At 49.6% G+C, this 16,166-nt stretch overlaps 3 protein-coding genes across 3 annotated transcripts; 2 read left to right on the forward strand and 1 right to left on the reverse strand.

Moving 5' to 3' along the window:
* Positions 1–5,632: 5,632 nt before the first annotated feature.
* On the forward strand, positions 5,633–9,417 carry UHO2_05606 (putative protein kinase C; the record flags this gene model as incomplete). Its single annotated transcript, XM_041554777.1, has 2 exons — positions 5,633–5,638; positions 5,752–9,417. 2 exons carry the CDS (start codon positions 5,633–5,635, stop codon positions 9,415–9,417), a joined length of 3,672 nt encoding a protein of 1,223 aa, XP_041410711.1.
* Positions 9,418–9,835: 418 nt separating this feature from the next.
* UHO2_05607 (uncharacterized protein) lies at positions 9,836–13,253 on the reverse strand (the record flags this gene model as incomplete). Its single annotated transcript, XM_041554778.1, has 2 exons — positions 9,836–9,902; positions 10,000–13,253. 2 exons carry the CDS (start codon positions 13,251–13,253, stop codon positions 9,836–9,838), a joined length of 3,321 nt encoding a protein of 1,106 aa, XP_041410712.1.
* Positions 13,254–13,822: 569 nt separating this feature from the next.
* UHO2_05608 (uncharacterized protein) lies at positions 13,823–16,141 on the forward strand (the record flags this gene model as incomplete). The annotated part of the gene is made up of 1 exon (XM_041554779.1): positions 13,823–16,141. One exon carries the CDS (start codon positions 13,823–13,825, stop codon positions 16,139–16,141), a length of 2,319 nt encoding a protein of 772 aa, XP_041410713.1.
* Between the last annotated feature and the right edge of the window lie 25 nt (positions 16,142–16,166).

Below are 16,166 nucleotides of genomic sequence, written 5' to 3' on the forward strand. Positions count from 1 at the left end.
TCATGTGATGCTATATACATGGTCATATATATACTTAGTAATCTCCTTCAGCCTGTGCAAATGTGCAATGTGTCACTCCTCGTGTTACTCCTGTGTTGTCGCCTCTTGTGCATTATTGTAACAACTCCTATGCATCCCACATGTGTCACCACCTGTATGCACCTTTACCTAATTATTAGATTGCTTAAATTCTGTGGACCCCATATGATTCTGTGGACCCTGTGAATCCCATTGGGATGCTGATGCATCTTCAACTCCCCCCTTTGATGGCATTACCAACCCTAACAACTGAGATAGCTGGGATGTTGCTAAACCCTTCAATGGTTTTGTTAAAATGTCTGCAACATTGTCTGCTGTTCCAACAAATTCTATCTCTATCTCCCCATCCTGAACATGATCCCTAATGAAATAATATCTGGTGTCTATGTGTTTCAATTTCCAGTGCTTTGCCAGATCCTTACTCACCTGTATACATCCCTGACTATCTGAATGTAAGACTGGATGAGCAGCGTCGATTTCTAAGTCCCTGAGGAGGTATGAAAAAAAGAGTGCCTCTCTTGCTGCTTCTGAGGCAGCAACAAACTCAGCTTCCACTGCTGATAGTGCCACACATTTTTGGACATGTGACTTCCAGCTAACTGGGCACCCATATATATACGTCATTGCTCCCGATGTGCTTCTCCATCCATTCATTGGGTCTGAGGCCCAATTGGCATCACTATACATGACAATTGGTTGCTTCAAGTGTTCACTTGATCTGCTCCCAAGGTTCAGTCAGTAGTCACTGGTTTGGTTGAGATACTTCATCAAGTGTATAGCAGCCTTCCATGCACTGTTGGTTGGGGTCAACATATATCTTGCCAGTATTCCCACTGTGAACGATATGTTGGGTCATGTGGTATTTGCTACCCATAACAATTGTCCCACCAGTTCTTGGTATTGTTTTGCCTCTAGGGAATCACATTTATCGTTCCCTATGGCATTAGGTATTTCTGGCATTGGTACCCATGATTTCTGATCTGTCAACTGTAACCACTTACTCACCATGGCCTTGGTGTAAGCAGCCAAATCAATTGACATCTCCCTTCTTGTCCTGTCTCGTTTGATGCTGATGCTGAGGAACTCTTTCACTGGGCCGTTATCTTCCATTCCCCACTTGGACATTATCTCCCTTTTGGTGCAATCCACCTCCTTACAACTGGGCGAGGCTATGAGCATGTTGTCAACATAGGCTGTGATAATAGTTAGGTTACTTCCAGTTCCTCTTGAATACAGACAAGGTGCACTCAGCATGCAGTGAAAGTCTATGCTCCGTAGGTACAAATCCAACTCTATGTTCCATTCTTGCCCTGATTGTTTCAGTCCATACAGTCCTTTTACTAGCTTCAAGGCCTTTCCAGGTGGGATTCTCATTCCAAGTGGCGGTTTTAAGAATACATCATGATGTAGTGTTGAGTTTAGATATGCTTGCTTGACATCAATGCTATCTACTTCCCAGTCATGAACCGCTGCTATGGCTAAGACTCCTCAGATTGACTGAATGGGTGTGACAGGCACAAACACTTCAGTGTAGTCTATACCTTCTCTTTGTGTGAAACCTCTCGCCACCAGTCTTGCTTTAAACTTTGTCAGGATGAGATTTGTGTCTGTTTTGATTTTTAAAACCCAACGTGTGTTGATGGCGTGCATACCTTTGGGGAGATCGACGATTTCCCATGTATCCATGGCTTTCAAACCATCCAGTTCTTTATGCATTGCTTCCTCCCAATGTTTCCTGTCCTCTCCTGACAATGCTTTGCTAACTGTTGGGTCTAGATTTCTTCTCTTTCGATCATTTATTGCCATGAGTCCATAGTGATTGCTATTGGTCCATGTGTTGTCAAACATGTTGGTGTCGGTATCAGCCCTGCATTCTATTGCCTTTGTTGTATCTTCACCCAGATCTTCTTTGTTGTTCAATCCATCTGTTTCTTTCATATTTGTGTACTCATTCAGTGGCTCCTCCTCTCATTCGTCAAAGAGGTTCATATCTGTGTATCCAAGATTGTCTATGTCTCCTTTGTCTGCTAGTGCTGGTGGTGGGTGTATGTTTACTGGTTTCCACTCTGTTTTGTCAGACCAGCATTTTGTCTCCATGAATCTAGCTGAGTTGCTCCAAAAAATGTTTGGGCTGTAGTCCAGGCTGTAGAAGAGCCATCCTTTTCTTTCCAGACTATACCCCAAGAAGATAGATGCTACTGCTCATTGATCTAACTTTTTATTATCTCTTTTGACCTTGGGGACGTTTACCCATGCTAAACATCCAAAGATGCATAGGAGTCTTATGAGTCGCTCCAGTGACTTCCCAAACATGACTTGGTATGGGAACTCACTGTCAATGCTTGGAATGAGGTTCATTTTGAAGGCTGCGGTCCGGATTGCATAGGGCCAGAAGCTCTTTGGTAACCTCCTTTGCATGAGCAGCATTTGCATCTTCTCACCCAAGCTTCTGTTCATTCTCTCCACATGTCCATTCTGTCTGCTATTGTACCCTACCGTCATTTGCCATTCAATGCCCTTTTCATATGCCCACTGAAGCACATCATTGCTTCTCCATTCTGTACCTTGGTCAGATTGTATTGCTTTCAGATTCTTTCCTGTCTGTGTCTCAAGATACAATACAATTGTTTTGAGCTTGGGAAATGTGTGACTCTTTCATAGCAAAGGCTGCGCATATACATACTTGCTGTAGTTATCAACCAGTACCAATGTGCACATGTATTCCATCATGTGCAATGAGTTGACTATCAAGTCAATGTGGATGAGATCAAGCGGAGAGACAGATTTCTCTCCACTACCTTGCCCCATTCAGGCTGCTGTGCTTTTGGATTGGATGCATGGCTCACACATTGTAGCAGTCCCTGGGTTTAGGTCTGCTGTGTCATTTTCTCCTAAGCGGTTGATGATGGCCCTCATCTTATCTCGACCTGGATGTCCCAGATGTTCATGCCATAGTTGTTGTTTGGATATTTTGGCTTTGTTCTCAATACACTCGAAATCTTCATCAACACCTTCAAATAATGATGTTGATGTGATCATTGCATTTTCCTTCCATGTGTCACCTTGGAACTCCAACAGTCCTCACTCACGATTCTTGGATATTTTGAGTAGCATACTGTTTGCTAAGTGTATTTGCCCTCCAGTTGAGTCTAGCATCACTTGTGCTCCTTCATCTGTCAGAGAATTTGTTGACAATAGGTTAACATTGAGATGCTGAACATACAATACATTTTGGAGAAAAACATCTCCATGACTTGTTGATATGCTAGCATCCCCTATAGTGGTCACTTCCAGAACCTCGCTTCTGGTGGTGAATACGTGCTTTTGGCAGGTTCTCGGACTAATGAGCATGCTATAGTTGTTTACCATATGATAGCTGGCACCCGAATCTAGGATCCAATGATGGTTCCCTTTTGAATCTGGGTGGCTCTGCCAACTTGGTGCAAAAGAGCACCAGGCTTCCTATTTGGGCCTGGCAAAGGGGGAATTTTCTGGTATGGTCACCGATGCATCACATTGACTGATCCTGTGTCCAGGCCTCTTGCAGATCCAACATCTGAGCCTTTGAGGTCTAGTGGCAACTTTGGCACTGGTGCTGTCAGTGTCCTTTTTGTCTTTCTCCTCCTTTCCAGGTGTCTCATCCTGGTCATTGCTGCTGACGACTCTGGCGCTTGCTTGACGGGGGTCAACTCTCGGGGTGGGGTTGTTCTCGATCACTGACTGCCAAATAGATAGGGCAGTGGCGAGGGCGTTAAAACTAAGCTGGCTGACAGTGGTGACGGTCTCCTTGTACATTGGGTGTCGGATAGTGCACTTTTGTAGATTAGAGAACAGAGTATTGTCAGCGAATGGCTTTCCCAGTAAGCTGCTCTCTGTTTGGATGGTCCTTATTTCCTGGATAAGCTTTCATACATCTGAGTTGTGCATCCTTAGTTCGCCTAGCTGAGCAATCAATGCAATACAATGAGATATGGCAGTGGCCTCATTGGTGAGTCCATTTTCAATCTTCTTCCATACATGATGGAATGTATGGTGCTCCCTGATGATGTCAAGAATCAAGTAATTGATATTGTGCTCTCCGGTGGTGTCAATGGTGCTGCATAATGCATTTGTCAAAGCATCATCGAATGTGCAGTTCCATTTGGGATGTTTCTTGTCGTACGCTCCATCAAGATGCTTCATGGCATGAGGAATACATCGTAGAAAGGACTTGATATGGGCATTCCAACTATAATAGTTGTGCGATGTGAGTTTTGGGACAGGCTCAAGTAGTTTTGCTAGAGTACAAAAATTGTATGGCTTTCTGTTGTTGTCGTGATCTGAGTCAGAGTCAGTTTCTTCCTCAGCATCATTGTCAATCACCTCGGTGTCTGACTCATTGGTGGCCTCATTGTCAATGGCTCATGGTTGCATTGCCTTTCCTTTTCTTCCTCCTTTGGCCTTGCTTGTGACAGCTTGAGCTTCGGCCTCTTGTACCATGTTGTCAATGGTCCCGGTTGGCTTAGTCGGTAGAGCTTCAGACTCTTAATCAATTGAAGATTGCAGATAAAATGTGACCAATCAGAGCCACTAGCAAGCTCTCGTACACAGTCATATTACTTCTTGAATGCTTATGTTATATTCATGTGATGCTATATACATGGTCATATATATACTTAGTAATCTCCTTCAGCCTATGCAAATGTGCGATGTGTCACTCCTCGTGTTACTCCTGTGTTGTCGCCTCTTGTGCATTATTGTAACAACTCCTATGCATCCCACATGTGTCGCCACCTGTATGCACCTTTACCTAATTATTAGATCGCTTAAATTCTGTGGACCCCGTATGATTCTGTGGACCCCGTGAATCCCGTTGGGATGCTGACGCATCTTCAACTGTTGTGTTGCACCGTCGCGGCAAAGCGCGCGTGTGTGTGTGTGTGTGTGTGGTGTCGAGCAGGATTGTTGGATTTCCTGAGAGTGCTTTTGTGCCTCTTTCTCTGTGTTGGATCAGGTGAGACAGTCGGTCGTGTGTTCGCGAGACTCTGCCTGTCTGCTGCCTTGAATTATTGCTCCTTGCTGAGTCGTTTCAGTTGAGTTGGGTGTGGAATTTGGTGTCGTCAGCTCGTGTTCTCGACACCATCTCTTCTCTCTTTCACCTTCTTGCTCATCTCTTCATCACGACACCTTTCTCCGCTCAGTGCTTGTCGATTCCTTGCGACTGCAACACCTTCAACCCACTACATGCGCCGCGTTCTTTTGCTCTGATCATCACGCTTCCCTAACGACCCTCTCAGAAACTGCTCGCGACTCCAGCTGCTCATCTGGCCTGCTAACCTAGTATCGGGTGCATTCAACCGGATCTGCCATCCTTGAGACCTTCTTAATCGCCCTCCGCCACTCGCCCGTATATTCCCAGTCAGCGCCTTCCGGAAGCGATCTCGCCAGACATCTTTCTAGAGGACTCTCCATTTGCATTCTCACGAACAGCGGCAACCACCACCTTGCTCTACATCCTCACCAAACTGGCTCAACCGCGCACAAGGAGACCACCGCCAACCATCCTTTCTGCTTCCGAGTTGTCCTAGCTCCTTTGCCATCTGTCACAATCATCATGGCAGTAAGTATCCTAGAGCGCGCTTCCAGTCGACCATCACGTCTCGCCGTAGCGCCAAATCGTATCGTACGGATCAATCCAGCTGACTTTCTTCTCCATCTCTTTCCTTTGCTCAGGACCCAACCGAATCCAAGGTCGCCGAGGTGTACCAGCGAATCCAGACCCAGCGTCGCATCATGGAAGGCAACCAGGCCCTCATAGCAGCTACCAGCAATCCCGACGTCATCCGTCAAGCAGAATCGCAGATTCGTGAGGCCCAGCGGAACATCTCCTATCTCCAAGAATCCCTCAACAGCCTCAAATCGCGTCGTGCCAGCGGTGGTCCAGGTTTCCGCACCGACAGTCCAACAGGTAGTACCACACCAGCCGATGCCCGACAGAGCTTTGCCTCCTCCAAGACCAGCGGTAGCAGTTCCATCGGCGGAGGACGTCCCTACCCAGGTGACAGCAGTTCTTCTTACCTCGGCTCCAATCCTCCATCGCCCGCTGTCAACCCACGCCGATATGATGGTCGACCGCTGCCTCCGGCGCCAGAGCCTCATCCTTCCCCTCCCTCTGGTCCTGAAGGCTCCTACACTCAGTATGCCAACCAAGGCCCTTACGGCGCCGAAACATGGCAGCCTGCTATGCAACGCATGGGCACCAGCGCTCGTCGCAACTACACCAACCTTGACTTGATCAAGGACGATACCCCACACACCACCGCCAAGATCTCGCGCATGCTTCATCAGCTCGAGTTCAAGCTTCAGATCGAAAAGCAGTACAAGCAAGGTATCGACAAGATGGCCAAGCTCTACCAAGCCGAAGGCGATCGCAAGAGTCGCAACGATGCCGAAAGCAAACGCATCGAATCTCAGAGCAAGATTGTCTTGCTTCAGCAAGCGCTCAAGCGGTACAAGCAGCTCCACGTCATGGAGGAAGAGGAGGACAATGCCAACCCTGAATCCGTCGAGAACCGCAAGCAGAACCTCCGCAAGCCTCTCTCAGGTACCCTTCAGATTTCGATTCGTAGCGCTCGTGATATCGACCATGCACCTGTCCCACGTGGCACTCGATCTGTGCGCGAGTCGACCGTCGTCATCAAGGTCGAAGACACGCCCCGTGCCCGCACTCATCCCAGTCGCAACGAGCGATGGCAAGAAGATTTCGAGATTCCGGTCGACAATGCCAACGAGTTGGAGGTGACTGTTTACGACAAGATCGGCAGCGCACACCCTGTCCCTGTCGGCATGCTCTGGATTCGTATCAGCGACATTGTCGAAGAGCAGCGTAAGAAGAAATTCGGTCAAGTGCCTGACGCCTCTCAACACGGTCACGGTCCTAGCGACGGCTGGGTCACCGCCGACAGTGTGCAACCCCAAGCTGGTGGTGGTCCATACGCTCCTGCTTCGGCTCCTGGCATGGATGGTAGTACCTACAACACTCCTGCTGGTGTTCCCGTCCCCAATGGTCCCAGTGACGGTGTTGAAGCCTGGTTCGCCATCGAGCCTGCGGGAGCCATCTATCTGCGTCTCAACTTTATCAAGCAAAACGTCCGCAAGCGCCCCTACGATGCTCGGCTTGGACGACAGGGCGCTTTCCGAAAGCGTAAAGAGGACGTCGCCGAGATCAACGGTCACAAGTTTGTCTCGAGACAGTTCTACCAGGTGCTTCGTTGTGCGCTTTGTGGCGAGTTCCTGCTCAACGCGGCAGGTAGTCAGTGCGAGGACTGCCGTTACACATGCCACAAGAAGTGTGCGCAAAAGGTGGTCACCAAGTGCATCTCGAAGAGCAACGCCGAAGCCGATCGGGACGAGGTCAAGATCAACCACCGTATCCCACATCGTTTCGAGCCGATCACGAATCTCAGCGCCAACTGGTGCTGTCATTGTGGATACATCTTGCCCCTTGGACGCAAGAATGCCCGAAAGTGTTCCGAGTGCGATATTACTTGTCATACCGATTGCGCTCACTTGGTGCCAGACTTTTGCGGTATGTCGATGGAGATGGCGAATCAGCTGTTGAGCGATATCGAGACGATCAACCGTGTCAAGTCCTCGGCTAAGACGCAGCAGCAGTCGACGCCGATCAGTGACAGCGGTGCATTTGGTGCCAACGGTGGTGGTGGTCCAGGGATGGCAGGTGGTCCAGGGATGACAAGTGGTCCAGGGATGGCAGGTGCTCCTCCTGGTAGAATTCCTCCTCCCCAGTTGCCTCCTTTGGCTGTTGCAGCTGGTGATGGACGCTTTACAGGATTGGAGAAGCAGACACAGCAGATGGCGATCCAGCCTGATATCGCGCCGAGTGCGGGTGCGGGAGCAGGATATGGACCTGGTGGACCCTCCCACAGAATGCAAGCGCTCGAACAGCAGCAGCAACAACAACGACCTGGACCGGGTCCTAACTTTGGTGGCCGCCAACAGCCTCCTAGGATTGGAGATGGAATGTCTCTTTCTGCCTCGAACCCTCGTTTGAGCGACCCTTCGCGTCCACCTCGACCTCTGCCTCAACCTGCCAATGCTGGCGCCTCGCCTATGCACCAGCAGAACAACAACAACAACAACAACAACAAGTACGGCGCTCGACCTCAGCCTCCTTCTTCCGCATACCCTCCACAGCAGCAACTCGCCTCTCAGATGCCACCCGCAATGCAACCGGTTCCCAAACAGCAAATGCCACCCATGCACCAACAGCAGCAACTGCCACCGACCACCCTCGACCAACAATCCGGCACCAAGTCAGCAGGCCTCATCACCACCCCCGCCGGACAAGCACCGCGGATGCTGCCCTCTTCCCGGCGCAAAATCGGTTTGGACGACTTTAACTTCCTCGCGGTCCTCGGTAAGGGTAATTTCGGAAAAGTTATGCTTGCGGAAGAAAAACGTTCGGGACACCTCTATGCCATCAAAGTGCTTAAAAAGGAATTTATTATCGAGAATGATGAAGTTGAATCGACTAAATCCGAGAAAAGAGTATTCCTTGCTGCTGCACGCGAACGGCATCCTTTCCTTCTCGGTTTACACTCATGCTTTCAGACTACTACCAGGGTTTATTTCGTTATGGAGTATATTTCAGGCGGAGATTTGATGTTGCATATTCAGAGGGAACCATTTACACCGAGAAGAGCCAAGTTTTATGCCGCAGAGGTGCTTTTGGCGTTGGAGTATTTCCATAAACAGGGGATTATATACAGAGATTTGAAGTTGGATAATATCATGTTGACCTTGGATGGTCATATCAAGGTTGCAGATTATGGTTTGTGTAAGGAAGAGATGTGGTTTGGTAATACTACCAGTACCTTTTGTGGTACACCGGAGTTTATGGCACCAGAGATTTTACTCGAGCAGAGATATGGTAGAGCGGTCGATTGGTGGGCTTTCGGCATTCTTATTTACGAAATGCTCTTGGGTCAAGCGCCCTTTAGAGGTGATGATGAGGATGAGATCTTTGATGCTATTCTCGAAGATGAACCTCTCTACCCACTTCACATGCCTGCCGATTCGGTGTCTATATTGGAAAAGTTATTGACTCGCGATCCGACCAAACGACTAGGATCAGGCCCAACTGATGCAGAAGAGATCAAAACACATCCTTTCTTTAGAGATGTTAACTGGGATGATATGTTTAACAAAAGGGTACCTCCTCCCTTCTGTCCAACATTGAAGAATGCTTCCGATACTAGCTGGTTCGATACAGAATTCACCTCAGAAAAACCAACATTGACTCCAGTACACTCGGTCTTGAGTTCACAGGACCAGGCTGAATTTGCTAGTTTCAGTTGGACTAGTCCACATGTTATCTAGGCCGTATCCTTGGCTTTTTGTTGTTGTTGTTGTTGTTGTTTTTTTTTTTTTTTTTTTTTTTTTTTTTGATGTGAAATTTTTAACTCTCTTCTTTCCACACTTTGCCCAGCCTGGAAAAGTCGGTGTCGGTGTGATGTTGATGTTCGTACCATCCGATCGATCGAGTCTCAGCTTTACTCGAGCGCTGTTCTCGAGCGCTGTTCTCGACGAAGACCTATTTCACAGTTCCTAATTTATTACAAGCCAAAGCGAACATGAACACGGATCAAATCGAAAGCGAATAGAATTGAAAAAAAAAAAAAAGAAAAGAAAAAAGAAAAAAAGAAAAAAAAAAAAAAAAAAAAGAAAAGAAAAAAAGTACCCAGAACGAAACATGCATTTCCCATCAATCAAACGATAAAGAGTCGATATTCGAAGCTCAATCATCACCAACCAAAGCATCACTAGGTTCAATAGTTCGGGACCAGCTTTGTCTCCAATCCTGCCTGTACACCGATAGGAAAGGGAAAATTGCATTGTCAGCACATTCTATTCTAGCCATCGACGCAGAGGTAGGTAGGTGGAGGTGTTCAACTTACTTACTTGCTAATTGTCTCATCATTTTCCTCCCCGACGGCAGCAGTCGAAGAAGTGTTGGAGCTAGAACTGAATTGACCACTCATCCTAGCAGTTCTAGCGCCTACTGGTCTGGGTCCTCTAGTCCCACCACCTGCTCCTCCCATACTTGTCCGTTTCGAATGCCCACTCTCACCAGCACTAGCACCACCGGAACCAAGGTGGGAGGTGTTGAACTGCCTCGAAAGCCTAGCTACGTTGGACAGTGGCTTATCTTCTCCCTCTCCCTCTCCCTCTCCCTCTCGCTCTTTCTCTGCCTCTGCCTGTGCTTGGGAGGCTTGGCTATCGGAGGTGGGATCCGGGATGGGAGTTTGTGATTCACCTTTTTCGCTAGAAATCGAATCTGTTTCTGCTTCTACCCCGCTTCCACTTTGTGCATGTCGGGTGGATGAGAAGAGCACTCGTTCGTTGAGAGGTGTAGGCGCGGCAAGATCGTCTTGCTTCTTCTCTGCTGCTCTATCGAGGTTGGTCTGGGTATCAATCGCCCGTGGCTGTGGCTTTTCGCTATGCTCAGCCGGAACAATCGGCACAGCAGGAGTAGATCCCACAGAGACGCGCGACCCCCTTTGATCCATTTGCTCAATTAACTTCTTCGCTCCCTGTTGCAAGTCACTTCCGATACTTGATCTTGAAATCCTCTGATCCACTGGTTTAGTTCTCTTCCTTGTCGGCATTGGTCTTCCCCCTTCCCCTCCACCCGCTGCCCACCCGGATTTCTGGTTTGGACTAGCATTCATCCTCTCCATCGTCTCATTCCTTTTCTTCTCCATTACCTCCGGAAAGACTTGCTCGAAATGCAGCAACAAATCAACCACAACCAAAGTTCCAATCTGCGAAGTGACTGTATACCCAGTCTCCCTCTTCGGCCTCAAGAGTGCCCTTCCAATTGCAAGACCGAGTTTGTTCGCATAGACCGCATCCCCTTCTGCTGCCTCACTGGTGGAGAGGAGCAGCTGGCGAAGATGCGAGAACAAAGCCTCAAGACAGGCCAGGTGCGTAGGTGCAAGTTTGTTAAGCACCACCCTAAGATCTTGCAAAACTCCAATGCGGATTTTTTCTTTGGTTGCTTCATCGATTTCCGCCTTTTTCCGCTGTTCCTTCTCTCCCTCCTCACCTTCTTCCGTGGCGGGGCCGGGGGCGGGAGCGGGAGCGGTGGGAGTGCAAGCGGCGAGCGCTTCATGTTCCTGTCCTGCAGCAGCTTGGTAGATCGAATCGATCTGATCCCAAAGCTCTTCTGTAATAAGGCTATGTTGGAGCTCGAGAAGCCAGAGTTTGACACAAGCTGCGAGGACGGGTGGGTCGTACGAATCCAACAGCTTCTCGGGGATCGGGTTGTTTGCGCTGCTCTCGCTGCTTTTGGTGGGGTTACCGTAGATAAGATCGGCAGAGGAAGGGTTGAGATGAGCGATTAGGGCGTCTCGGAGACGGTGTGTGATGGCAAGTGGGACTTCTAGGATCCATGTTTTGCGCTTTTCTTGAGCTACAATACCAGCGTCTACCCCGGTTGAGATGCTTTCCTCTTGTCCTTCCTCAAGCACCTTTGGTGCAGCAAGAGCCTTAGCGAGCGCATTCCATCGTTGATCATCAGCATAAGCCCTGTTCAGCGCACCAAGCAACGCCACTAGCACAGGAGGCAAAGTAGCCAACCCCTCCGCCTTGACTGCTTCAGTTGACTCAACTCCCGTCTGCTGCCGTTCCAATCGCTCCAAATACTCGAACCTGTCCACCAAGGACAAATCCAATCCAAATCCACCATTCTTAATCAACCAACCATGTGCCACGCCTTTCGGCCCCACCTTCCTCCCCAACGAGATCTCGTCATGATGATACGGCTGAAACCTCTGAACGGTGGGATGGAAAGGTCCTGTTCTTGCCTGCCTAATCAAGGCCCTCAATTGCAACGAGGCATCCAAGCCTTGATGAATCTTGAATGCCCGCGTAGACGATTGGTGCAAAATGGGAATCTCTGCTTGAACGGCTTGGTTGTAAGAGGCAAGTATGGATTGTACAGCACGGATACGGTCAAGTTCCCATTGTTGAGTTAAGCCGTAGTGTTCGAATAGCACTTCTTCGACTTGACAGCGGGTGCGGTCGAGGTTGCGGACAGCTTCTTCGTAGACTTTTTCCGCATTGTCTGCTTCGCGACGGAGACGGGTGCGACGGGGTTCGCCGGAAACGACACCTCCGACGGCGGCTTTGAGTGGGGCAGGCATTTTGTCGACTGCTGAGCTGACGAGGGCGGAGATGGTAGCGGATCGCTTGAGGCTTGTGGCGTTGCTAAGGGATATGTTGCAGTCGGGACTGGGGCTTAGAGCTTCACCTTCAGTCTCGGTGGGGAGAGGTGGGAGCTTGACACCAGCGAACTCGTTACTTTCTTTGCTGAGGGGAAGTGGAGGAGCGTGAGTGGCAGAGGTGGCGCGATGACTGAAGCCAAACTGTTTGCGGATGGTTTCACGACGCTTGATCTTGTCTGGGTCCGTTTGGTCGTCGTTCGATGGCGAATCTGCAGATGCTGAGACGCTCCTTCTCTGTGGCTGGCCTGCGTTGGGTGGTGGAAGTGTTCCATGCGAAGCGTGCGACGGCTGCGGCGAGGGCAGGTCCGCCTCATCGATGGGAGCAAAGCGAGCGTCATCCTCAGCTTCATCAGCAGCTCTGCACTTGTTTTCGTAGCTAAGCTCCAGCTTGTCCACCTCACCCTTCTGACGTTCGAAACGGGCGAGAGTGGCGTCGACGTGTTGCCAGCTCTGAGTCACGCGTCGCCTATGATCAGCTGCCCATTTACCGAAAGGTTCGAGGATGGATTTCTCGAGATGACGAGCTACCTTGCCATGAGCGTTGGCATGAGTGGTGTTGGTTTCATCCTGAATCATACGAAAGGCGCGCCAGGTGGCCGAAGCATTGGCAGCAAAACGACGAGAAGCGCTCGCTCCATTGCTGCCAACACCATCGATGGGGAGCACTTCAGAGAGAATGGCAGCAGCTTGCTTGAAGAGAGGAGCAGGGAAAGAAGGGGTAGGGTTGGGAGTTGCGAGTGCTTCCGCATGGCTGTATTCGAGTTGGGCACGATGAGCAACAAAGGCGAGGATGGATTGGTTCTCGTCGAGACCTGCTTGGAGTTTGCTGTAGAGACTCTGGGCTCCGGGGCGATAGGAAGGAGAGGTCCAGAAGGAGTTTTGGAAGGATGGTGGGTAGATGACGGTGAGCGCTGATGGCGTGCTCATCCTTGCGTCGCTTCGACTGAGCTTCTCGTTGGGATCGCTTCCAATGATCTATCTCGTGTGTTTTTTAAGGGCTCTTCCTTCCTTCGGGCAGCTTTCGATCGATGTGTGTGGATAGATGGGCGTGGGAAAATGCGTAGAGATCAGAGTGATCAGGGATCAGAGTGATTAGCGATCAGAGTGATGGTTCCTGTCACTGGCTCGGTTGCCTTTGGGCTGTGCACACACGCACACGCACACGCACACGCACATGCCAAATGCCTTGTTGCAGTGCTGCGTGTGGGGGTGTGTTGCAGAGGAGAACTAATTTCCTGTTGGCTCGTGCGAGTGATGCACAGGTTTCGTGTTGTTAAGTCCCTAATACAAACATAAAGCTTAGTTCGGAACTCGGACCTCCACAAGCCAAAATTCTCGGAGAAAAAGAAAGGAAAAAAACCAAAAAAAAAAAAACAAAAAAAAAGTGTGCAAGGGGCAAAGTGCACTTGTTTGACACTTCTTCTCACCATCACCTCTCAATCTTGCACGACTAGCATCTCCTTCTTATCTCACATCATAGCTCAGCAATCGCAACCATGGAGGCGGGACAGTTCGATGATGCCCCGGATCAGGGCGCGGCTTACCAACAACAACAACAGCAGCAGCAGCAGCAACACCTTCAAGCTGCACAGGATCGAGACACGGCACAATCGCAAAAGGAGCGTCGACAAGAGATTTCTCACCTTCTCCGACCATCCTCCGATGCTGGAGATTCAGAAGACGATGCAGCCGATGACCACCTCATCCAGGTGCAAGACGATGAAGAAGAGGACGATTACGAAGACGACATGACCGGCTACGGCGCCGTTGAGGATGCGGATTGGGAGCTGGCAAGAGGTGATTTCACGAAACAATTCAATCGCTCCCGTCAGCTCGCTTCAGCTATCACATCGACATCATCTTCCTCCAACGCCTCTGCTTCTGCAGGGAAAGGTTCAACAAGTGTCACTCCACTTCCCGCTATGAACCGTCGACGCAGACTACCACCACCCTCCTCCTCCTCATCATTATCCTCCAAATCCGCAGCCACGAGATCTGCTGCTGCAGCAACAGCGGGTCCATCAACCAGCGCATCCCACACTGCCTCCCAAATGGAATCACTCTCCAAATTTGCATCCCGCGTTCGTGTATCTGACATGTACGACCCATCCTCTGCCATCGGTGGTGGCGTCAACTCCACCGTCCCTCGTAAAGCTCTTGGTGGACGTGACGCCGTTCGTATCAAAGACAAAGCCGACCGAGCAACCGTAGAAGGAGTGCTCGATCCACGAACAATGATTATTTTGTATAAAATGATCAATCGCCGCTTACTCGAGAGTGTTAATGGTTGCGTTAGTACTGGTAAAGAAGCTAATGTCTATCATGCTACAACCGCCGCTGACCCGAGTGCTGCTGCTTCTTCGCCAAATGGTGAGCCACCAGCCAAGGCAAGTTTAGCCTTGAAGATCTACAAAACTAGTATTCTCGTCTTTAAAGATCGCGATCGGTACGTTAGTGGAGAGTTCCGCTTCCGACACGGATATGCGAAACACAATCCACGCAAAATGGTTCGTCTATGGGCCGAGAAGGAAGCACGTAATCTCAAACGAATGGTTTCAGCAGGCCTACGAGCCCCTATCCCCGTCGAGCTACGAGACCATGTTCTAGTAATGCAATTCCTCGGCGACTCCGAAGGATGGGCCAGTCCTCGTCTCAAAGACGCAGATGAAATGATTGGTTCCAACCCCCAAGTTTGGTCTCGACTCTATTGCGAACTTCTTGCCAGTGTCAGGATTATGTATCATCAATGTCGACTAGTCCATGCCGACTTGAGCGAGTACAACATCTTGTATCACCAACGTCACCTTTGGATCATTGACGTTTCTCAGTCGGTGGAACATGATCATCCACGAGCATACGATTTCCTAAGGGCCGATATCGGTCATGTCGACGAGTACTTTGCGAAGCGAGGGGTTGCGACGCTGGGGTTGAGGAGGACCTTTCAGTTCGTTATTGCCGAACCGAAGGGGCTGCAGGGGAGGAAAGGTGGCAGAGCGGGATTGGAGAAACAAGATGCGGATTTTCATCAAGATGATAGACCAAATTCGAATGCTGAACATGATGCTCAGTTGCAGGTGCAAAAGTCGGCTCCAGCGCCAAGGAAGGAGGAAAGGCAAGGCAAGACGGAAGGGAATGCAACACCGGTTCAGCAAAAGAATGTGATTGGTGGAAATGCTTGGTATACAGATCTGTCTAATCCTAGCGGTGCGGCTACTGGGACCGTCTCGACAACGGGAGAGACGGAAGAATCGCTCATACAGACACTTGAACAGCTTATGCAGCAGTCATCTGTCGAGCCCGAGCCCACCATCGCCTCCCACGTCACTCCCAACGGTCAAGAAGTCAAGGTGGATACAACAAAGAACGACGAAGAGGTGTTCAAAGCCACCTACATCCCTTTCTCCCTTCACGAAGTGAATGATCCAGAACGAGAGATCGAGTTGCAAAAGAACAAGGTTGCCTCTTCTACCACTACCGCCGCCAATACTTGGACATCTTCTTCGGCTAAATCAGCAAACACGGCGACGAAGGTACCACTCGACGCTCTTCTACCCAGCAAAGTCGGCAAAGCCGAGTGCAACGAAGGGGACGCTTCTGATTCTCAAGATTCTGAATCTGATTCCGATGACGAGGAAGACGGAGATGAAGGAGAAGGAGCATCACTTCATCCAAAAGACGCAAAACTGTCAAAACAAGAAGCAAAAGCACTCAAAAAGCAAGCAAAGAAGCAGACAAAGGATGCCAATCGAGAAAAACGCAAGACTAAAATGCCAAAAGCTGAAAAAAAGAGAAGGTTGAAAAAAAATCACAAGTAAGATGTCCACTTTCATCAATGGCAAT

Source organism: Ustilago hordei (genome assembly GCF_900519145.1).
Source record: "Ustilago hordei strain Uho2 genome assembly, contig: UHO2_contig_14, whole genome shotgun sequence".
Lineage (NCBI taxonomy): Eukaryota > Fungi > Basidiomycota > Ustilaginomycetes > Ustilaginales > Ustilaginaceae > Ustilago > Ustilago hordei.